The sequence below is a fragment of the Hydractinia symbiolongicarpus genome, chromosome 3 (assembly GCF_029227915.1).
Source record: "Hydractinia symbiolongicarpus strain clone_291-10 chromosome 3, HSymV2.1, whole genome shotgun sequence".
Taxonomy (NCBI): domain Eukaryota; kingdom Metazoa; phylum Cnidaria; class Hydrozoa; order Anthoathecata; family Hydractiniidae; genus Hydractinia; species Hydractinia symbiolongicarpus.
In genome coordinates, this window is record NC_079877.1 from 21,755,638 (window position 1) to 21,781,141 (window position 25,504).

Below are 25,504 nucleotides of genomic sequence, written 5' to 3' on the forward strand. Positions count from 1 at the left end.
GTCAAAATAAAGAATTATATGACAGTGACTGTTTTCTTGGATAAAATTTTCTTGTAGATGTCACAAAAATATATATATTCTTTTTATAAATGTTGGCAACCGTCTTTAGAAAATCAACAGACCAAAGAACGTTGAGAAAACTTAATGAGAGTGTTTAATAACAAAGACGGTTTAATTAATTTAATTGAGCATGTTAATAACGGAGGACGAACTCTATTCATGATATCAGCTTGTGGGTTATTGATGCTATATTCTTCTGTTTTAAAAACTTTATGAATTTAGTTGATTAAATACATTTACAGAAGTGGCGTGTGGTGACTATTATGTCTTTATTTTTACTATACAAAGCCAAATATAAACATTGATACGATATAACTTGACGGAAAATAAAGCTTTACAAATGACGGATATTGCATTAACGAAAAACATTTTCATTGTTGTTATTTTACAGATCATTTTACCGGATGTAATACAAACTAGTAAGTACTATGCTGAGTCATTATCATTTTGTTTTTATTTTTTAGGCATGGGCCATGTTAGTTCTTTGCTTCCATATTTGTTAGTAATCCTCTATAATGCGGCTAACGAACACACGTTTCTTACTATATTGAACAAACCATAAATAACATATGGCTATAATTGACTAAAAAAGTTAAAATTCTATGGTTCAAATTTCTCTAGGATAATACACCGTGTCTGTGACAGACATATTGGATGTTTCCATTTTGTTTTGAAGCTGCCGAAAAGTGTAAGTCTCCAATGTTGATCAATAAATCAAGCGTCACGACATCAGTAAAATTGATTTACATTAATATAGCCAGTACAATGCCCTTTAAGGCCCAGGTGGTCTCTCTTTACCGCGCAGGTAAATAGAAACCGCCTGGGACCTAATTGGGTAAGTTTTCCAAATCTGGGTCCCCAATCCGTTTCGGAATGGACGGGTTAAGACATCATTAAAAAACCTTTAAACTCTCTGTAACACGCCGTTCGTTAAAAGCACATGTTTCCTATACATTTTTTTGATCGTTTCAAGATCTGTACAATAGAGGCAGGTCATTGCCGGCAATATTAAATTTCAAAAACGGATCTTTTCCATGGCTCTTCTAGCTAAATGGATTTTTCAACGGGCTGAATCGACTACCATGACATTTATCTGAAAACATTGAACGTCAAATTGCCATTTTTAAGCTCTAAGGTAAAATTTACGAACATCCCAAACTTTTTATCCCAAGCATTTTTATTATATATAAGTAATTTATTGTGCCAAAATAATTTTTCTTGTCAAAAAATGTCTGTAAAAACGTTTCCCATTTTTAAACTATATTAAATTTCCTCCTGTGTACTTTTTGTCTGTTTTTTATGTTTGTTTGTTTTTATTAATTTCCTGTTGACATTGATCGCGTTTATAATTGCGTGCTTGGCATTTATGATTTTATTTTTAAACGAAACTCGCGCAAAAAAAAAATATTTTTATATGAAAGAGCTTAAAAGGGTGAATTTTTTTTTGCGGGAAACTCCCGCAAAAAAAAAAAAAAAAACAAGTTATTTTTGTTTGAAAGAGTTTGAAAGGGTGAATTTTTTTTAGTAGTCCCTAGTTACCCACGCAGGATATATATATATAGATATATATATAGATATATATATATATATATGTATATATATAAAAATATATTCTGTTTATGCCGAACGTCCAAATTTACTTTTTATTTACTAATTATTGTATTCCTTTGCTACAAATTTATTTGTACGATTCTGTTAACACTTTTCATCTTCATAAAATGTACTTTATGGTTTTAAATGGTTGCATTTTTTTTAAAGACAGGGTACCTAAAACAGAAATTAAATATAAGTTTTGCATGATTTAAGGTCTTTTTTTGATTAGTATCCGATAAAAGATTTCGAAAATTGGGACACATTTAAGGCTATTTCAGAGGCCTAATTCGAAAATTTTCTAGTCTCGTCGCCCCAACCATGGTGGGGCCTCCTTACATACTACATATATTTGCTCCCTCCCCCCCCCCCCCCACTTTGAATTTCGATTCGCCGGCCCTGGCAATGAGAGAATTTTTGTGTTGAGGTTAATCAAAAATTAAATAAAAGAACTGAGAACTAGCTGCTAACTATTAGGTATCTAGCTGGTTTAAGATCTATTATTATAGCCAGCAGTTTTTTTTGCCAACTATAAGCTAGAACAAATATATAATTTCATATTGTAGCAGTTTCGCAAAATGTAACCTAGATAAGCTAACTGACTAGCATTGCTTTCTTCAGTTTTTTATGACTATTTCCAACAAATAGCTTCAAGTTCATCTCTATCTTACATTCAACTGTGGCATGCTTTGAAGTTGATCATGTCCGTGCTTAAAATTAAAGACCTTACCACGAAATGTAAAAATAATAAGAAAAAAAATGTCAAAAAGATTCTTCATAAACAATAGATAAAGTTCATGCTTCTAGTTAACAGTTTTATATTTTTAAAAATCTTGTACTTTTTTTATACAAATTTATATGTAATTTTTAAAAAGATTCTTGTAATAACTACAACTTTGTTTATTAAAACACACAACATCGATCCTTTGTGTGACTGACGTACAATAAATAAATAAAATGTGACAATGAACTCATCAAATCAAATATTGTGTTTTTTTTAAAAAATGAAGAGATCAAGATAAAGGAACGGCACGTTGCATTTGTTGTGGCGTTGAAACTACATTTTATACAATTTCAACATTAATTAATGTAATTTTTGTCCATATTATAATCGATTTCTGACTCATTAAAAACGTCATTAATGTTATCGCCTTCACTACCGTTAATAGAAGCTGTATATTGAACTGCCATTATGTTAATGTACTACTCAAGCTCGCTTTATCACCAATTTCTGAACACTAAATTGTTTAATTACTTCAGGAAATACAACAAATTACTGTCGCCTACGTCTGGAAATTTTTTTAACCATTTTTCGATATACTTTTATATATTTCGCCGGCTTGACTTTCTTTGCATTCACAACAACTATTTACTTTCAGTTTTTTTGTCAACCCCCCCTCCCCCCCCAAAAAAAAAAGAATAAAAATAAAAAATAAAATAAAATAAAAAAAAATAAAAATAAACCAAAACAACGTAGGATAGGTAAAAATAGGAGAAAATCCTGTTTTGAAATTATAAAAGAAAGTTGCTCTTCTTAACTTACACCTTAACCTTAAAAAACGAGGTTTTGCTTTTTCACTAGATAAAAGCGAGCACTTTTTTAAAGTTTGTCACACTTAAGTTTCCAAATTAAACACAAAATATTTCATTTTTTGTTCTTAAACCGATATTGTCACATTAATTTGATTTGATTGAAATATGTCATGGTGAATTTTTTACACCCTAAAGCGTGTTCGTGAAATTAACTCTGAACTTTAATATCATCATCAAATGTGTAAATAATCTCATTTAAAATAATGTTGTCGTTTGTGTTGATTTTACATCCTGCTTCAAGTAGTTTCTTTATATGGTATCAGTCGGTTTCTTAATCCAACGTAACGATTGACTCATTATCCTCTTCTACGATAACTATGTCACTTTATTCACAGTTAACAGAGGCGTAGTCAAACTTTTGAATCGTAGGGTCAACATCACACCATAGGTGAGATAATACACAACTGGGGGATTGGAGGGGGCGTTGTGAGCCTCCAACGCCCTTTTACGCCCTTTAAGCATTAAAACGCCATAAAACCCTTTGAGATACACGATACCCGTTAATTATTCGAAACAATTGATCGAAAAAGGGGAATAAATGACGATAATGCATTTATTAAAATCTTTTGCAGATTGGAGGTTATTAAAAAATAACCAAATCAAAATCTTCTTTCTTTATAAATATTAATAAAAATTCAAAAATATAATGAAATGAAACCATGGACAAAATGAATCTAATATGAATGAATGAATAAAAACATGGCAAGGACCAAAGTTCATACCCAAACCATGAATTAGTGAATCAATCAAATCAGATGCATACATATATACCGGTCAAAATGACAATAAAATGGAAAGTTGGGTGATAGCTTATTTACAAAACATTTTTAGAAATACACTTTTTTATAAACAATGCCAAATTTAAATAATTAGCCCGAAAATTGCTCAACAAATTGCATGAGGTGAATAAATGGTTAAAAATTAAGCAATTTGTTTTGCAAAGAATCGGTCAAATAACAAAAAATACTTTGGAAAAATTCGCCCTGTATAATCTTATTAAAGTAATCAATGACTAAACGATTTTTGGAGCGTTCTTCATAGTTGGCTAAACAATGTTTGGGACAAAAAATCAATTGTTTATAAAAAAGTGTACTTATTTACTTAATATTAGGCTACATATATACGTCACCCACTTTTACTTCATAATTTAAAAAGTCAATCCTTAGGCGGCTACAAATAATAACTGTGTCAATAATGGCTGCTAAAAAATTCTGTTGCCTTCTAACATTTTAGAATACATATTGGATACTAGTTCATTAATTCTTTGGGTTGTACCTGAGTGGTTAATCCTTAAAAAAGTTGAAATAGAAGAGGTAGCCTTATGAAGAGCAGTTTTTTATGCTTTTCTTAAACTGAAACAATGTCATACTTGTAGTTCTGCCCTTTGTAATAAGATTTGGAGCTAATGTTGATTTTGAATTTTTTATTTGATGTCATGATATGTAAGGCAGACAGAACGGAGCATCCATGGGTTTAGAATATGCTAGCTATAAAAATTGAGCAAACCAAACATATCGAAATCGCCTATTGTATTCGTTGAAAAATGAATCCTTGAACTGGTTTTGTTACGTTTATCAACGTATATGACTATATCACTTTGATGTGGAGCTTGCTTGTAATAAGTGCTGACATTATGTTTTCAAATACCGTCAATATAACCTGGAGGGAAAGAATCTAATAAAGGTTTTGCTGATAAAACTTTTTCAGGTTTTATAGGTTTTAATTTTTCTTTTCCTTTAACAAAAAAGTTTCTAACAAAAAAGTTTGCTTTTTACAAAGAAAAGAAATCTCCTCATTAGTTCTAGAATTACCACATTGATTAACTAATGTTTAGGCTAACGAAGAAGAGCAATTTGGTGACGAAACACATACGTTTTTAGTTTTTTTTCTTTTACTTTCTGTCTTCATTAAGTATGGCAACTTAGCTACGTTAAAGCGTCCTACTCAATATTTTCAAGCTATAATTAGCTTGAAAATATTGAGCAGAACACTTTAACGTAGCTTAACTTAGTTTTACAAAAAGTAAAGGGACACAATGATTGGATTTAAATTGCCCAGAATGTTTGCCATTATTGCAAAAAAATAGATACAGGCTAATTTTTTAGATAAATTTTTATTTAAAGGCAGACGAGCAAAAATATTCTGATTGAAAAAGCGTCTTGAATCGTAGCTGACTACAATCAGGAAAAAAAGTTGAAATATTTCTATTTGATACAATGGTAAGGGCAAGTATGCAGATAAAGGATGACCATATATTTTTACTGCACATAAGACTACCTTCCTTCTGTACGAGATCTGCTGCCGGAAGACCTGTGTGTCTACAGAGGAATGGCTAACTGAAAACTTTAATGTACTTTCTACAAATCTGAAGATTGACATAAAGATCCAAAAATTAGATGGTTTCAGTTGGGTAGAGAATTTTGAAAAGCTCTATGCAGCTGATTATAGCTCATTGCGAGCAGATGATTGGAATAAAACTTTCAGCTTCTTCGTGTCGTTTCATAGCGCCCTAAGTAAAAGAACCTGAAACTTTTTTAAATTTCTTTTTTAAATTTCTTGAAGCTAAATACGACTTCACGTTCGATAACAACATCATGCTTTCGTCACCATCACAACTTCACTGACCTTGTTTTCATTTTTGATCTTTTCGCGTATTTTCATATAGCCTTATATGAAGCGAATTTTTAACATATCTGCAAAAGTTATTAGCCAATAGAATGCGTCCAAATTACCATAAACGGAAGACACGTGACTTTATATAGGCATAATTTTCGCATGTAATCTGTGAAATAGGCTATCTGCGAAACAAAGTGGAGATTCAACACCTCGGTCTGCAAAACAAAGTGGATACTGTTAAATCCAGCGAAATCGACGTGCGAAGCGCAAAGCCCATGTGCGCCACCCGGGAGAAGATTTGTGCGAATGCACAATCCGTGCGCCCGTCCGTGTGTTGGCGGGGGCTGTGGAAAAAGCGATGTATTGGGATAGAAAAAGTAGGTCAGCCAATCGCAGAGTCCGACTAACGCTAACAAATGACGTTCATTGTTCTGTTATTTGTAGAGTTCTGTATGCATGTTTAATTACAAGCCTGCACAAATTTCGTTTTCTTAGTGCAAAAACACTTACAATCTTTTAAAATTTACTGAAATGGTTTATTAGTTTACAATAGTTTTAAATAAACAGATAAAAAGGCTAAAATATAACATTTAGGAATGACTTTAAGGACCTTTTAAATCATTTGTAGAAATAATTTTAATGCTACATACCAAAAATTTTTAATTAGTCTTGATCGAGTCCATATATGTTTATTTAAACGTAATAAAAATTCTAAATATCCAAAAATATGCTGAACCAGCCTTTTGATAAAGTGAAAGTAACATCTTTACCACACATTCAGTGAAGCACCCTTTCAGATACATTTTCAAAACTTTATCGTCACTTCAGATTGCAAACATAAAGTACACCCTGTCGTTATCCCGTCATAGCAGAAATAGCACAGTCACCCAGGCTCACAAATAACACACCAGAGATACTCTTCCGTTAGTACAAAGTCATAGCTGAAACATTACAGCATTTCCAAAAATTATTATAAGTGTCAAAAAGTAGAGCATCATCTTAAAACACAGACTAAAAACCAAAAAATGGCATATTGCAATGTCTGCTAGGTAACTTTAGCTAGCTAATCATTACATAGCTACCTATTACATTATACATAGGCAACAATAAGACAACATTAAAGTATGTCGGCTTGACCCGAATTAAAACAGGGAAAATCATATATTTTCTACCTAGTAGAACTTACAAGAATATTGGTATTGGCTATGGTAATATATAAACTTCATAAAATTTTCTGCATTTGTATGCTTTAAAAATGCTTGAAATATGAATAGATATTCTTGCAAGAAATAAGTATTCTTGCAAGAAAGAAGGAAAAAAAAACTTCATAACATGTTACTATATGCGGCTACAGTACATGGTTAGTTCGGGATGTAATCAATACGGAAATTTAACTCGGTTACTGGAATAATTAAAAATCTGTTGTGAGGGTTTCACCGACCTTATGTTTTGCATGAGGAATATTTTGTTTCTGAACTGCGAAAGCTCTGATCATTCGCTTCGCGAAGTAAAGTTGAAAGAGGAAGAGAGGACTGGGCCGGGTTAAGAATGCAGTATTAGTCTTACGGAGATTTTATGAAATAAAATCAAAATCAAAATCTGCGAGATCCGTTTTGGAATACCAAAGTATAAATATAGCTTTCGACTATGCTTCAATACAAATATATTTGCTCAATGTAATCTAAGTTTTAAGCATATCAATTGCATTCCTTTCTTATTTAGTCTATTATACATAAAAAAACAAATTTTCTTTTCCTTTTTAGAACTGGAATTTGTCAGACATAAAGACTACTTGTACCGTGATGGAAAAACACAAGTTTTTGATTGTAGCGTGACTATTCCAGCTAACAAGACTTTTACATGGTAAGATCACATAACCTACTACACGTTGAAGAGTTTACTATTTTATTTTAGGTTCTCATCGTTGTATTATTCCTGTATTAAAATTCATTTATTTTAGGGTAAAAGATGGCAAACGAATATCGGAAAGCGATGCATTTTTTCGTCACAACAAACAAATAATGGAAATTCGGGACCTCTCACCGCGACATTCTGGTTTCTATAAATGTGTAGTTCGAAAACGATCAAACAAATTATTGGAGCGTAAATTTATAATACCTCCTTCGACAGGTAGGTGTTTTTCTTATGATTCTCATACAACCATTTTTTGTACAGCGGTCAGAAAATATCAGCAACCGTTTTTGAAAATTTATTGTAATTTGTTATTGTTACCACAAAAAACTAAACATTATTTGAAAGTCTGATTTAGGAGCGCTATTAAGCCTGACTGGCATAGAAAATTAAGCTAATTGACCTATTGAAAGTCTTAGGAAAATCAAAATTTGTAAACAACACAATAAAACAATCGTTTTGTCGGTCCCAATGCAATTTTCCATTACTTCAACATTGCCCCATGTTAGGGAGCTGATCATTGTTTTCTATGCGATTAGGGAAATTAGTTGGGTAATCAAGATAGCAGCGAAGGCAAAGCTGATTTTGGTACAAAGAAATGTGGATATAAATTTACTGCTACTTGTCACTTAAGAATCAAATAGGATTGTATGACTTACCGACATTCTAATTACTTTTTATAAAACTTTATCCCATCTAGCCACAACTACCACGGAGATGGCCAAAACTTTGGAAAAATTATAGATGCTATTTTTTATTGAAACGTATAAACAGCGGGTTTCCATCATCACATGCCCCCGGGGCTTCTCTATTAGCATACCGGAATCTGTTCTGGACGTAATATTCCATGGTATTCTCGTCCCCAGAGCTCTTTGAGATTAAAACCTCGAAAGTAGCTCTTGACCTGTCTGGTAGCGTGATGAAAATATGCCACTATATGTGGCATATTTTTGTGACTCGATTACCTGATGTTGTGCTTGTAAACTACCCGTTTTAATTTGACTTATCGTTTGTGGGGACCCAATTGGGTTTGTAATTAAGCACAACTTGAGAAAGCGGATCTGACAGTACAGTGGGAGATCCTGAAAAGAAATTTAATTTGATGATTTTAAGTCCAAAGCACTTATATAAATTTTTAAAAAACCTGTTAATGTTTAAGCTACATGTAAATCTGAAACTTACTTACGTAGTCAGTTTATGTTTTGTAGCTTAGGTGCTAGTTTTAGCTGTAGTTTTATATAGCTAGCTTATGTTTTTAATCATAAGTTTAACCAGAGTGGCTTCTACTACTTTTGAAGTCTAAGACTTTAAAAAAGATGCATCTATCTATCTTTAGCTATATAGAAATAGCCAGTTTTTTTTCTGTGGAAACTGTTTTGTTACACCAGCCTAGAGCTTGATTATATAAGATGGATTGACCCATTTATAATTAAGTTAATCAGCTCGCATAAAATAAACCACTATTAAAAATATATTGACATTATACAAAGGAGGCCAACTCTCCTAAAGCCAGCTGGCTCGTTTTTTAGCTCAGGATGAGTTGAATCGGTGAGTTGACTCGATTCCTATAATATCACTTGGCAAGCCAGTGTCAGGTTGAAAAAGCAAAAACATGCATATTGCAAGCTAAAACAAAAAGAAACAACCATGTTATGTTTTACATTTCTTATCAGTTTTGTTTTGTTAAGAAATAAAGAGTATTTTCTGTATTAAGGGAATTTAATTAAAGCAGAGACATTGGTAGCAAACCATTGGTAGCTAAACCAAACACTCATTGACAATTTTATGTGTATTTTGCTGGTTTGTTTACACCTATTTTTTTAAAAACAGAACAGTATATATAGATCATTTCCTTGGTTGACTTTTCGAATAAAAAATGATTTTTGAAGCAGGTTGATCTGCCAACTGAGCAATACGACCTGCATCGTATAATCAGGTTTGTGGTGCACAATAGACTTGTTAGCACAGAAAAGTTAGATTCGATAACCGATGTGCAAAATTTTTGCTTTTTTTTTGGAATAAAAGGCATGAAATTTTTTTTTGTTAAACACTTTTGTAATCAGGATGCCATAAAAAAAATAAAGTTTGCAACAAAAGGCATTTTTATAAAAAATTTTAGTTTGAATATTTTTTTAAAAGAAAAATGATGACAGAAAAATGTTTTATTTTTATTTATATAATTTTTTAGTAATGGAATGTTTATCCACAAACATTTTCATTTTGTTTTGTAGAATTTATCTCTGAAAATTTTTTGCAACATAATTTTGCAGATATAGGGTCAAAATAAAAAAAACCCGGAAAGTAGCCATCTGCGAAAATTTAGCTTTGAATGCATTTGTCACCAACAACGGTTTAACCATTTTTACGTTTTTTTTGTAAAAAATTTTGTCTACACCTGTGAGACAAAATTGGCAAAAACGCTCTCCATTTGCTAGATACAGTGGATTCGGTTAGAGCAGACTTTAGCCCAAGTTATTTCTTCCCTGTGGCTGCACTTCTACGGGCTAAGTTCTTTGCAAAGGTGTCGAAGTGATCTTTAAATCGGTTTCCTACACTCGCACCTTTCAATTTTCACGTTCGATTTTAGGAGTTCTTGTCCTTGGTCTTTATCCTTTAGGTTTTTTTTAGAGAGCGGCAACTGGTAGTTCGTATTGTTGGGCTCACTCTTAATTTTAGAGGACCCTTAAATCTTTCACAAACATAAAATGTTCCTTCTTTAAAAGTATAAAGTTGATCTGGGTGTCAAGGGCCAGATTGATATGTTATTAGATAACTGTCTAGCTTCTCATAGAAGATATTGCCAGTCTATTACCAACAGCGAAGTCAAATAACCTTTCACCATGTGGGTTTCTCTTGTAATCAAGGACTCTTTACCTACATGACCATTTCAGTCACCACATTGATTGTATATTGTCATAAAATTGTACTAAAAATTGTTTTATGTATTTCAACCAGACACGCTTCGCATCACACACTTTTTCAACTAGTCATTCAGACAACAGAATACCAAAGGAACTTTTTACTTACCTTTTTAAGTACCAGATACGATACCTTTAACAACATTGTGTCAAGTGCCATTTACAAAAAATTTACTAAGAACTAACTTATTTAGAATTGAAGAAATTCTATGGCCAAATGCCCTTTCTTTCGTCAACCTGTTTTCACTGAGATACCATCTCTCTCATCCATGTGTCAGTCCAGTTGTACGATCAAGAAATTGACTGCTTATTCTTGGACAGGGTGGAAGACACTTGCCCTGGCGCCATAAGCATTACCACACCTAAAACAGGAAATAATTTGTGATAACTCTTTTTCGAATAATCAGATCACTCGCTCGAAATGGAGCGTATTCCATTGTCCGTAAATTTAAGTCTTTCCCTTAAGTGTCGCACACTGTGCGTAAACAACGCAATTTTTTGCAGAACAGGTTCCGCTCGTGTCAGGAAAAAATAATCTTTCGTTTTTTTATTATTTTTTTTTAATTTTAATTTTTTATGACTCACTCAGTTTAAACTTTGAACAAGTAGCGCTGTGTATTAGCAGGCAAGATCACAGTCAGTATATGTCCGAGAATGTTATGAATGGTATTGTAACAATTGTGTATGGTGTACAATTGCGTCTGTAAATTATAAAATAATAATGGTGTAGGCAAATTTCTCAGCATTAAAATAACTTTTAAAATCAGCTTCAAATCTCTAATATTTAATGTGGGTGTGCGTGACCAATGTCAGCGTAGAAAACAACAAGTTTGGCGATGCTGTAAGAAATAAAAATACAAATAGAAATAAAAATACAAATAGAAATAAAAAGGGAACTAGCAAACTTTCCTTACGTCGTACTCATTATGCTATTACTGCAAAAAATAATTTTACAGTTATGCTTAAATTATTTTTGAAAGGAATTTCAAGTACATTTACTACAATAACAACGTTATTGATTGATCAAAACTTTATGCTTAATTACGTAAGCAAAATCCGTTTACCTTTAGTTTTCTCAAAAATAAGAGTGCTAACTGCACTAGGCTAGCAGAATTTTTGAAAGATATATAAGCGTTTTTTCTCTAATTTTTGAGCGTTAGTGGCTACGTATTTACCACTAGCACAATAATAAAATAGAGCAAAAAACAGGATCTCGGAGCTTTCAACAATTTTTCGACTTAAACACACTAAGAACCATTGTGTCAATCAAGTTTAAAGTGATTATAACAATAGGGAAATTGCGAATAAAGTTTTCCTATTCTTCTGGAAAATCCAAAATCCTAAAGTGGTTTCCACAAACTTAAGTATAATTTTATTGTTCCTTATGGCTCATAATTTAAGGATTTGTGTAGCACGGTATGAAGCATCTTGAAAAAAATCTTCCTTTTCTTAATGTAATTGTATTTAACACATTCAGGTCCTATCATCCAGCATGAAAATACAATAATTAATGTTACTGCCGGAAGTACCGTCAAATTTAAATGTGTGACTGGTCAGTATCATATAATTTCATACAATTGGTATTTTAATGGTAAAAAAATCCAGAGAGACCCGAATCACCATAAAGTCAAGACATACAAATTCCTTCGTCTTAATAAAGCTGCTGTGAGTGACACTGGGCAGTATACGTGCTCAGTACAGAATGCAATTGATACCAGCGAAGTCACATATCACTTAAAAGTAAATCGTAAGTTGGGATTTGTCCTTCCCTAAATTATTTTAAAATATGCTTCGTTATATATTTGGCAAACCTTACGACACATTTCCACTATTTCTTTATTTATCTCAATTTTATTCATGAAATTTAAAACTATTTTTTCATTTACTTTTCTTCCAACATTTGATTTTTACCAAAGTTACGGGCTCCTAGATATATATGTACATATATTTTTAAATTTATGTTAGCTTTAGATTATCCATACTTATGCATTTATTTCTTTATTATTTTCTGTGATTTTTTGTAAAAGTTAATTATTTTTCTTATAGCAAAGGCAAAGACCATAGCAGGTTTGTTATTTACGATGTTGTTACAACAAAATCGTTTTATGCGCATTTAGTAAACAAAGTGTAAATATACATATATTTATAATTAGCACGAACAATATCTCGAATCTAAATAATTGTCATCATCTCCTACGTGTGTAACTAGGGAACACCTAGGACCTAATTCCAAAACCTTTTTCGGAACACACAGTTTATGACGTCATTAAAAAACTTTCAAACCCCAAAATCTTTTCATTATTAAAAGCACACGATCCAATATAATTTTCTTGATTAGAATTTCAAGATTCACATAGTAGTCGATATTAAAATTTAAACGACGAGTTTTTCCATTGTTCTCCTGCCTAAGTGGATTTTTACACGGGTTTATCGTTTATTATAATAATACGAAATGTTACCGACGCTCGAAGTGAATGCAGTATTTTCCTTAATAAGAGACCTCTGTAAATACTGAACCCACTTCTAATTGTAGCTCTCTTGGGTCTGTTGCGGTCTAAGAGGTCTGTTGTAGAGATCAAAGACTCTTTTAAATACTAGCTCTCTTCTAATTGTAGACCCCTTTAAAGACTTTGCTGAATTAATAGTAGACCCGTCTTATATTAGAAACAGGCGTACAATTCTGCGCTAGAAGAACTGACAATTCACGTGTACTCAGAAATTCACCCAGACACTAATATTAAGTAAAAAAACTTATATGGAGTAAAAGCAAAAGAAGGAAGATACCGCGATATTTTTTTCCCCTCCTAAACCTTATTTTTCCCCTCCTAAACCTTATTCTAGGAATGAGACTCCTCTTATACTAGCCTCCTTCTAATTATACCTTCTAATTATCATAGTTAAAATGACGTATCTTTTCCATTTTTCCTCTGCATAAGTGAATTTAAGTGGGCTTATCGACTAGTTTTTAATATTGTGGTGCAAAATATTGCAGAACTTTTCATGATGGCGGGAACTGACAGAGTTCCCGCATAGTCAATAAAGGGTTTTGTTTATTTTATTTATTCATGTAGAAGATAAATGCATTGAATAGCTTAAAATGGTGATAAAAATACCCTTAAAATTATTTTTCTTTTGAATTTTCAAATGTTACATTTCATTTAAACACCGTTTCATTCAAAGAATACTTTTTGTGCTAATGATAACTAGTTATCGCACATACCTTGTTCAATATTTGATATATTTTTCTCGTTCTTCATAAAATAATTTTTTGCAAAAGTTGAAGAGCTCGAAAAATATATGCTTCTCTTCTCCAGATCTTGCACCTCAACTTATCAATAACGATAGCTTGGTAATGCAAGTTGTCGAAGAAAAAGTCAAATTGGATTGTCTTGCAACAGGTGAAGAACCAATGAATATCACCTGGTAAGAACAATTTAAGAGGCGCCAACCATACATCCTTTGAAACACATGTTAATTTTTCCATTTAAATTTTAGGTTCAAAAATGAAAATCTTATTGGGAGCAAAGAAGCAATGCGCAAAGCGGGTTCGGAATACATTTTCGAGAACAACAATCACACAATACTTCTTCAGAACATTATGCTAACGGACAAAGGTGTCTTTAAATGTCTTGTACAAAACAAATATGGCAGTTTTGTACATAATATTAACCTAGTTCCAGAAGGTAACTTTAGTTCTTTCGTGTGCCCTTTCTTGTATACTTTTGTGTATTCGTCTGATGTAGAAAAAAGAAAGAAAAGGATCCTTAGGATAAAAATCGCTTTTCACCCACCTCATATTTCCTAATAATTTTATTGTAGAGAGTTCGGCAATTCTACCAATCTTCCCAGACACACAGCTAAAGATATTTTATGTTGCACCTGGGCGGAAACTAATAGTTAACGTAACACTTGTTGCATTTGGAAATACGCATTTTCAACTCTATCGCTACTACAACAAAACAATTAACAGCACTCATTCTATTCTTGACAAAACTGACATTAACAATGCAAAAATGTCCTACACACATACAAATGAGCATAGCGGAAAAGCTGCTGAAAGGTTGAAAATCCGTTACGAGTTCACCAATGTCAGTGCGAGTGATTATGGTTCGTATTTTGTAAGAGCTGGAAATTCACACGGGTATGCTGCAAGGGATTTTCAGTTCACAATTCTCAAAGGAAGTGATAAAGGTGAGTGTAGCAATCATTTGTCACTTGTTCACCTCCAACCGCTGTCCATTTATAATTATTATATACTTACTTGTAATCCTTTTTCATGTACAATAAATTAACATGTTTCGCAATATCGTGCAATAAGTGAATAATATTACACGCTTGTTTATTTTCAATAATCCATTACATTGTAATCATTGTATTTTTAATTTTAATCAGAACTGAAAGGTGAAATTTTATTTATTGATTTAAAGATTGTGAAATTTATATTGTCATAAACTTGGTATTTCTTTTCTTTTTTCCTGATATAGAAAACAAATACTGCATATCTTTGATATTTAAGTTTATGATTTATTGACTCTTGTTGGTTTGAAATTCAACTCTGCTTGACGTCATTAAATGTCTAGCACCTCAAGTTCATAAATTATAATATTCCACAATAGGCCATGCAGTATCTGCTTATTATTTCACATGACTACATATTACTACCTCAGGGCCTCGTCCGAATGTGATTGCCTTAGAATCAGATGAACCATGGTCAAAATCAAATGTTTTTGTTGCTTTGGTTTCTGTTGGGTGTGTCCTTCTAATTGTGGTGATTGTGATTGGTTTGATTTATTACAACCATTCAAAAGAAATCAAAGACAACAACAACACAACTTTGCTGAATATGGAGGAAATAAATATTGTATTAAACATTGACAAAGCAAGTGAAGTTACATCCTTTCCGTCTAATCGAAGGTTAAAGTTCAGTACTGGCCGTTTATCATCGTGTCAAACAGAAAAAGAGTACCTTTATCAAGGCATTCCAGAAGATCCTGAGTTTGAGGTGGATCTTGATGCGATTGAGTTTAAATGCGTGCTTGGTGAAGGAGCATTTGGAAGAGTTATGTTGGCTAATGTTTATGGGTTGCTCGATCTGCAATCACCAACCACTGTTGCGGTTAAAATGCTAAAATGTAGGATTTGTTGCTTACATCTTTTTATTTGTTGCTCCTGTGTGTAGGTATGGACGATGTTAGTATGTCATTGCAAATAAAATGCGGGAACGATTAAGTTCGAATTCATTACGTTAAACGCCAAACGATCTAATTTAGTGTTGTCAGTTTGGAAAACAAAGGAAAAAGAAGACAAAACTTTTTTTTTCTGCTCAATTATTAGGAGTCTGCCATAATAGATTTATTAGACTTTTACGTTTTAACATTGATATTTTAGACGATGCAACAGAGCAAGAATTAAAAGACCTTTTGTCAGAAATACAAGTGATGAAATCGATGGGCCGACATGAAAACATCGTTACAATACTTGGAGTTTCTTCGCAAAAAGGTAAAACAAATATATTTTGCTGTGACACCACAAAAAATAAAGGTAGATACGACTGCATTTTTCGCTCTAGCAGAAAAACTTTGGGAGCTTTTTCCACAAGCATGCGCAATAGAGGTCGAATGACCGCTGACTCGACGTAAAAGTATGTCCCCGAGCTTCTCTCAATAAGTTGAACTCTTTCGACTTTTTAATCCCGTATTTTTTCTCCGGAGCTTTAAACCAATAAAACTCACAAAAACGTAAACAATTGCGCAACCCGTTTTATGAAGAAAATTATTAGAAAAAGCAACAATTTCTTTATCTCCTTTTTATTCACAAAATAACAACACCATAAATAAACAGTTCATAAACATAAAATAAATCTTTCCCGAAAATATTTTCTCATCTTTTTAGTTTGTTGTCTCCTGTTGCGTCTTCTTTTAATTCTCTGTCATAAAAAACAAAGTTGTTTATTTTTTTAAAATTTTGTAGCAATAGGTTTCCTCTGTTTTCGGCAGCAATTTTATTGTTAACATCTTTTCTCTCAAGCGGGAAATTGAATTCAATTAATTTCAAGCTCAAGAGAAAACGCCACAGCTTTTCCTCGCTAAAAAGGAAAATGCAGTCGTATGGACCCCTGGCTTTAGGTTATCCATTTTTGGCCAGCCGTATTGGTGTCATGTTTTTTTTCTGTTAAACTTGCGCTAATTAAATAGCACATTCTTAATTTCTTTAATACGTTCGTTTGCTTGTTTTCGCTGTGGTAAATAGTGTTCTTCACTTTCAGGCGAACTGTGTATGATCATGGAATACTGTTGTTTCGGCAATTTGCGGACGTTTTTAAAGCAACGCCGCCCGACACGGCCGCCGATGCCTCCTCCTGTCGAAGTATTAACTCGAAGCAATCTTATATCATATTGTTTGCAAGTTGCAAAAGGCATGGACTATCTTGCGTCTAAAAAGGTATGAATTAAGTGATAGATTGATGACATAAACATGGCCAAATCACTCATTTCATATTGTCACGATAAAACCTTATTTATTTTAGTGTATACATCGCGATATTGCTGCGCGAAACGTTCTTGTTGCTGATAATTATGTTGTCAAAATTGCTGACTTTGGATTGGCACGTGATATTCAGGAAACTGATTACTACAGAAAATGCACAGATGTGAGTATACTGTGCAAACTGTCGCATGTACTTCTTTAACTGGTGTTTCTAGTAAGGAGACGCAAAATTTATTGTTTATGTAGTATTTATGTTCCGTTCTTTGAAGTTTATAACTTTCAGCTTCTCTATGATTTCCAGGGTCGACTACCAGTGAAATGGATGGCAATGGAGGCTTTGTTTGATCGAGTATATACAACACAAAGCGATATGTGAGATTACTTTTTTATTTTTCCGTCCGCTTCCTTTTATTAACGTGCGTATTGCTAGCAGAGTCGATAAATGAAAGAATATTGCTACTGTATAAAATTTCAGGATCTTAAAAATATATTTATAGCCGCGACTTGTTCCTTGTATTTTGACATTTTGAACATAAAATCTTTTTTCTAGATGGTCATATGGTATATTAACATGGGAAATTGTCACATTTGGTAAGTTTCTTTGCCACAGCAGGCTTTTCTACTTAGAGGTTGTAAAATTACAACAGTTTCATATTTTGCGAAAACGTGTCTTCACTCTATAAGAGTATATGCAAAAGCCTGTAAAAATCCTTGGCATAAATATACTTTAAGTTGGATCACATGGTAAGGCAAAATAGAATATAATATAAAAATATGCTGGAGCGGACAAGCATAGTGGATGTGTTCATTTTTCTTTGAAATATGACGAAAAATGTCAACTTCGTCCTCAGGGCATCTTTTCTTACGGCAATATGAACATGACCCTGGCGCATGGCTTCTCGGATCTTGGCTATTGAGAAGGTATTATTTTGCGTAGTAACTTAGTGTAAAGTATTTAAAAGTGACATTTAAACAATTTATAGCTCTAGCTAGGTAATTACGTGTACCTACATGTACATTAAGTTAGATGTATGTGCAACAACATGTGCATGTGAAAAACGCTTTACGATCGACCATGCTATGTCATGTGTCAAGAGTGGCTATATTCATCAAAGTCATGATAAGTTAAGAGATCATTTGGCGAAAATATCTGAAGAGATTTCCAATGATGTAGAAACAGAACCACATTTACAACCGAAAAAATTAAGCAACCCTGCAAACTCCACAAATAAAGCTAGACTTGAGGATTCTGGCAACAAAGTCAACAAGCATTTTTTGACATAAGGGTATTTTACCCATTCGCGACACACCTCAATAAGAAACTACCCAATGCATTTAAATCAAATAAAAACATCAAGACACGTGGATATGGACAAAGAGTCCTAGAAGTAGAACACGATCATTCACACCCCTTAATTTTCACACCATGTGAAGGATCCTATCGAGAAAAAGAACATTTTGTCGCGTTAGGTAGTGGAAAAACAAGACATGAAACAAAGTATTGTTCGGACGAAATTATCATTTTGTTTACTGCGTTCAGCAAGAATTTGTGTTAGAGGATCAAAAAATACAAAGATAAGATTGATAAAAGTAGATATTAATTGCTTTGAAATATGAAATAAATTGAGCCGACTTGTCAGCTAAAAGAATTTCTATTTTCGTAATGCTTAGTAATGTCAAATTTATGTTTTAATTGTTATCTTTCAGCGTGTAATGTCTTTGTTATTTATGTTATATATTGTAACTACTATTATTCAGGTTTATTTCTTTCAAAAATATAATTGATTATTATTGATAATGCTAAAATTCTAATTCAGTCTTTACGTAACGTGAGTTTCGCTTGCTTACCACGACGTACTTAAGAAAAACTTGGGTTATCAAAAGAAATTTAAAGATTCTGGGTTGTAAAGTGGTCACTCTACTGGGGTCATGTTCGTGTTGCCGTTCCGATATCAGAAAAGGTACAAAGTTAACTATTATTTATTTATTTATTAGTTAATATTTACACAGGATGGCCTAACCAGTTACAAAATACTACTGTTATCTAATAGGGTCCTGTAAATAAAATATAAACTACAACTGAAAAATTAAATAGAAGAGTAATACAAAACAAAAGATTAGTTGAACATCAAATAGTAAGTAATTGGACCATAGAATGGTGGACAAAATTATACGAATTTTACACACGAATAATACACATGAAAAGAAAAAGAAATCAAAAAGAAAAAAAGAAATCAACATGACTTAATAAGCATATCACAGTAAGATTACTTCAACATTTTCTGGAAGTCTGATAAGGTGAGTGTTCTCCGTGGACGAGGTTCACTTATATGGAAACCATTGCCACGAACTGATGCTGAGTATCATGAAAACGGCTAGAAAATTTGACGTAATTTTCCGTGAGGATAACTAGGGGACTTAGGCCCCCCTACTTATCCACACAAGGATTTTTCCACGGGCTTATTAAGTACACATGGATAACGGTATGTACACATGGATAAATTGTAAACATCCGAAAACAAAAGTTATTTTTTGTTGATGAATGAACGCCAAAGTCACTGAAGTGATGGTAATCTGGGTTTGGAAATCAAAGAAAAGTGCTGAAATTCGAATTGCTGTACGTTTTGCATTAACTATGTCAAGTAAAACGAAAGAATCACAAAAATTGTGTTTGTGTTGGGCTGATCCTGCATCATTACTGCTCTGTGAGAATTGCAGCACATTTTTCAAAAGTCTAGCTGGGTTAAAAAATCACCTGCACGAGCCTGCAAGTTAAAAAATCATCTGCACGAGCCTGCAAGTTAAAAAATCACCTGCACGAGCCTGCAAGTTAAAAAATCACCTGCACGAGCCTGCAAGTTAAAAAATCACCTGCACGAGCCTGCAAGTTAAAAAATCACCTGCACGAGCCTGCAAGTTAAAAAATCACTTGCACGAGCCTGCAAGTTAAAAAATCACCTGCACGAGCCTGCAAGTTAAAAAATCACTTGCACGAGCCTGCAAGTTAAAAAATCACCTGCACGAGCCTACAAGTTAAAAAATCACCTGCACGAGCCTGCAAGTTAAAAAATCACCTGCACGAGCCTGCAAGTTAAAAAATCACCTGCACGAGCCTGCAAGTTAAAAAATCACCTGCACGAGCCTGCAAGGAGAAAGAAAAAAAATAGCAAAAGGATCAAACTAATCAAGTGGAACCTCAGCACGGAAGGGAAAGGAAAAACGAAAAGACTTTGCCAAAGATATTTATGAGGCTTATCCGAAAACTACTGTTTGGCGAAAAAACCTTTTTCCTTTATCAAGGGAAAAAGTAGAAAGGACATAAAAGAAATGAATGCTGTGATAGCCTATTCGGTATGTTGCTTTAAAGATGCATTTGCTACAGAGAACGGCTACTCAACAGCTTAATACAGGACAACAAAAGAGCTCTCGAGCGGGGACTGATTTTCTGAAAAGAGAGAAAAATCTCACTATGGCGCGACCTTATAAAGTTTGTACAAAAAATAATGACATCGTTATGGCAGCCTTAGGTGTTGTTGTGTTTAGGTTTGCTATGTTAGCAAAATTTCAAGGCGCAGAAAACTATTGTCTCCCTCATATCATGTACTGTCAAATTGCCAAGATGCGCTTTTTCCGAGCTTTCATAAATCGTGTGTTGCGCACTATGGACACCATTAACTGACCTCGGCAAGTGTTATAAAAGCGCGTCTAAGGTCTCACTCTTATCATTAAAAGGTGTGGATTTGAAAAAAGTTGTAGCTGTAACAAGAAAAACATGTGGATGCGAGATTGATGTACATGCTTCGGCTTACTAATGAAAGTCATGGGTTGTTAAAAATTGATGCCACGTACGCCTTCTATCAATCAGTCAGTGACGCTACATAACGTAAACATTTGTGCGCAGAATTTTCTATACATGTGTACAATTGTTATATTAAGTCGGCGAAGCTTTTTATCACTGGTGGAAAAGAGTTACAATCAAAGGAAGGCACAACGCGAGAAGACCCTATTGCTATGGCATTGGTTGTTTGTTCAGCTTAGAAAGGTGATGGAATACGATTGCTACACATGGTCCATATATGAGTTATTTTCTGAAACCGAGCAAGAGCTGGCTGCTAGTGAAAGGTGAATTTCTTAATAAGGCAGTGAAATTGTTCTGTGCTGCTGGTGTACAAATAACCAGAGAAGATAATCGTCATCTTGCAGCTGTTATTGGCAGCACCTATTTCAAACATGAATACATGGAGGATACAGTGAGAAAGTGGATTTTAGCAATTGAAATATTGCGAAATTGCCGAAGCTCACCCTCATGCTGCCTATGCTGCATTTATAGTTTACAACACATATTTACTTATGTTATGAAAACGATACCGAACATAAGTGAAATGCTGCAGCCTTTGGAGAATGTCATATGATAGAGATTCATCATGGCAATTCTGAAAGGATATGTCTGCAATGATTTAGAGAGACTATTGTTTTCCCGTCCAGTAAAATATGGTGGGTTGGCAATGGAATAAAAAGTGAGAAGCGGAAAACTTGTGACAAAACATTGTCAAATATCAGAGAAAATCAAACAAGTCAAATGAGAATCAGAGCGTTTAAAGCGTCTCTTAAAAATGGTGCTTCGAAATGGTTGTCAGTATTGTCAATAAAAGAAAATGGTTTCCTGTTGGGCAAGCAGTCTATTTGGGATGGCTTATACATCAGATATTATATCCCACTAAAATAATTACCATGCAAATGTGTATGAGGTGTCTCCTTTACAGTTGAGCACGCTTTATCTTGTCCAGAAGGTGGTTTCATCATGTTACGTCACAATGAGATTCATGACTTCACTGCTGCAGGAATGCTGTTAAGATGTCAGGACAGAACCTGTATTAGAAGAGTTCACGGTTAAACAACTTCCTACATCCTCTATTACATCTGATGAAGCCTGTGTACACGCAGCTGCTAGAGAATTTTGGATTAAAGCACAAATGCCCTATTTTGACGTCAAGGGTTTTAACCCAACAGCCAAAGCGTACCTTCATTGGAGTTTGACTGCATCTTACAAGACCAACGAGCTGACGAAGAAACGAAATTACAATCAAAAATAAATATTTTAAAATAAATCCTTTGATATTCTCATGTTTTGGTGGTATGTTTGGCGAGTTCAGCGCTTTTTACAGTATAATTGCAGAAAGGAGAAGAGAATCTATAGATGTAAGCAAAAATTGATCGAGGAAACGCCTTAGCTTTAATTTATTACCTCTTCAACTGCTTTGTCTGCGTGACTCAACGAGACTGTTGAAGTGACAGACTTTCAGATTGTTGCAACACAGAGCAGAATAGTGTAATTTTGTGATGTCTACTCTTCTATGTACCTGTTATCTTGTCACGTTTAATGTCTCTTGTTCCTATGTGTCTTTTATTGTAAAGAGGTTCCCTTGTAATAAATATCGTGATTGTGTTAATAATAATAATAAAAAAAAATTCCCCAAACCTGGGTACCACCCGATTATGTTTTCAATAACCTTAAAACCTCAATATCTCTGTAACTGTTTTTCAAAAGGACATAATCCTATACATTTTCTTGAATAACATTTTAAGAGTTTCATAATGGAGGCAAAAACAAAAAAACAAAAAAACAAAAAATGGATATGGACGGGACTTAGCACAGTTTTGAAACCCTTAAAGAATACATGATCCTATATATTATTTTGATAACAATTTCAAAGTGATCATATTAGATACAGTTTACAACTTTCTTCAAAAAATATTTTTGTACAAATACTTCTGACGTCACCAAAATTCCAAAAGCTCTTATCTCTTTTATTCTTCTGCCCGAGTGGATTTTTCTATTTGTGTATTATTTCTTCAATTTGATTTTTTTTGTGAGAGGTTCTATATAATATAATTATATTATGTTACAATAAGTCGTAACATGGGAACCGTTTAACAAAAACATTCATGTGCAAACCTATCACCTCTACTAATAACAGTCCGCGGAGAAAACAGGTTTTGTTAGAAAAACGATGAAGTCATATCAAATTTGCTGACGTTGGAAAATTTTTATCTCAACAATCAAATTCTTTAATGCTATACTACATATTTGCCATGTTTACATAGCTGAAGCCATTCAAAATTTATTTAAAGTGGTTCCACGATATTTGATACCAAAATTTAAGCTTCATCAAATACAACATCTTTTCTAAACCTGTACAACAATAACACCGCAATTTTAATAATCTGTTTTCTTCATTGTCAGGTGGATCGCCATACCCTGGTGTGCCTATCGAAAGATTGTTTGAGCTACTCAAGAAAGGATATCGCATGGAACAACCAGTTAATTGTTCAGATAAAATGTATGTTTTCTTACTTATTCTAATCTTGCATTTGAAGATTCGATTTATATAGCAAGCAGGTGTAAAGAAGAGAATAAAATTTTTTTAACATATCTTCCGGTTTTTACATGGATCGGATAAAAAATTGCCAAAAATTGCCCGAAAATCCGTTTTTTTCCGATTTTCGTGTAAAATCCGACAAAATCGGGAAATCGGATTAGTCACGTGTCAAAATTATTCAAAATGATTCTTCTTGATGAAACAAAGTTGTGTTGCAAGTTTCAAGTTCTAAGGATAATCCTAACAGGAGTTATTATATTTTTCCCATTATAAGGATTTCATAGAGATTTTAGGGGTAGTTTCGAGTAATAGCCAATATCAAAGCCTCTGAAAGGTATGGGACCTAAAAATTTAGCATGCAGGTGTCTAATAGATAAATGTTGAAACTCAGTAAGTATCATAGCCATATAAGAAAGCAATTAGGAGTTATTAAAAAAAAACCGTCAGGGGGGGGGCGGAATCCGCCCCCCGGACCGAATAGGGTTAAATTCTAACAGAAAGTTACTGTGCGCTAAAGTTGCAATACCAAAGTAAAAGGCTAAACTATAAGCCTCAAAACCTTTTTATTGACAAATTTAAAATGTATTTGCACTTGCATTTAGGTATGGCCTGATGTTGAATTGCTGGAAAGAGCTTCCATCACAACGACCAACATTCTGTGAAATAATAACCGAACTTGAGAGGATGCTGCTAGACATTACAGAAAGCAAAGTAAGTGATTTTGTGTTCTGTACAAAATCTGATTACAAATAAGTAGTTAAATTATCAGCAAGTATACAGCATTGTACATTGTGGTTTACAATCATTTCTTTGTGCTTACCATAACAGTACTACCTATCGAAGAAGATTGGGAAAAAGATAGACTTTGTTTCTTGCGCTGTTCTAAAAGTGTCGGATGTAAATAAATAAATCCATGCTAGCAGCTTCTTTGCTATATTTAAATGAACCTTTTTTTTTAGGACGATAACATTTTACAACCACCTCTTACTAGTGGCAGTGGCGCCGATTCCTTCTCTTTGCCACAACACTCAGCACATTCCAACACAAGTGTGTTTGGCGAATTTAACGACGAGGTTGTTTTTGTAAATGACAGCGAAAACTCATTTCAAAAAGAATATGACACGCAGCTATGACATGTCATTTAAAATATGGCATACCAAGCAGTGGAATCTCTTTTGTCTATTGTAGATCAACTGCTATCACAATGTACTTACAAAGAAGACAATATTATGCCTAATTTTGAACACAGGTCAGGTCCTTGCAAGCTCTGATGAAAACTATTTTTAGGGCTTTGTGCAAAACTTTGTTCAAATAAAAACGATATCTGAATAGGTTAATGTAGATATTTAAGTTTTTTTAGTTTTTTTAATTAAAATTTTATACGATGGAAGTTTTATATTATAAACGATCGGATACACTTGTATAATATCACTGAAATATACCTTATAATATTAATATAATGTCTTAAAATATGTTTAAAATATGGTTATAATTTCTTATAATTTCTTATAATATAGCTATAATATGCATAATTTCAACATCTAGCATGTGCGTCATAACCTCATAATTTGCTGCATGGCTACAATATTTGAATAAAATCAAACGAGTTTGATTTTAATAATATTGTTGGTATTGTTTGGTAGCCTTGTTATGGCAATGATTATATGAAATTATAACGATATTATAACAAATTATAAGTATATTGTACAAAAACTATAACTGTATTATAGAATATATTTAATGATATTATACAAGTGTATCCTGGCCTTAATTCTTTAAACTTTATTTTAAAGGATACAATTCACCGCCCCAATGTCGAATTTAATATTGTGAAACCTTTTTTGGTGTTGGAATGTGTAGCAAGTTTTAAATAAACATTTTTCTACGATTTGTACATCATAATAAGAGAAATTATTTATAGCGAGAAGAATTAAAGAATTCCGTACAAAA

At 33.2% G+C, this 25,504-nt stretch overlaps 1 protein-coding gene across 1 annotated transcript; it reads left to right on the plus strand.

The window, feature by feature from the left end:
• On the plus strand, positions 1-25,504 carry LOC130636193 (fibroblast growth factor receptor-like). The gene is made up of 17 exons (XM_057445835.1): positions 1-479; positions 7,623-7,722; positions 7,820-7,989; positions 12,166-12,435; positions 12,735-12,755; positions 14,003-14,111; positions 14,184-14,371; positions 14,508-14,879; positions 15,356-15,820; positions 16,077-16,187; positions 16,954-17,129; positions 17,215-17,337; positions 17,476-17,546; positions 17,725-17,765; positions 23,419-23,515; positions 24,157-24,265; positions 24,514-25,504. Exons 1-17 carry the CDS (start codon positions 401-403, stop codon positions 24,685-24,687), a joined length of 2,676 nt encoding a protein of 891 aa, XP_057301818.1. The 5' UTR covers positions 1-400; the 3' UTR covers positions 24,688-25,504.

Bases quoted from the DNA above. Each gene is read 5' to 3' on its own strand.
- LOC130636193 (XM_057445835.1), top strand. From the start codon at position 401: ATGACGGATATTGCATTAACGAAAAACATTTTCATTGTTGTTATTTTA. The intron at 15,821-16,076 runs GTAGGATTTGTT...TTGATATTTTAG, and splicing joins TGCGGTTAAAATGCTAAAAT to ACGATGCAACAGAGCAAGAA. The intron at 16,188-16,953 runs GTAAAACAAATA...CTTCACTTTCAG, and splicing joins TGGAGTTTCTTCGCAAAAAG to GCGAACTGTGTATGATCATG.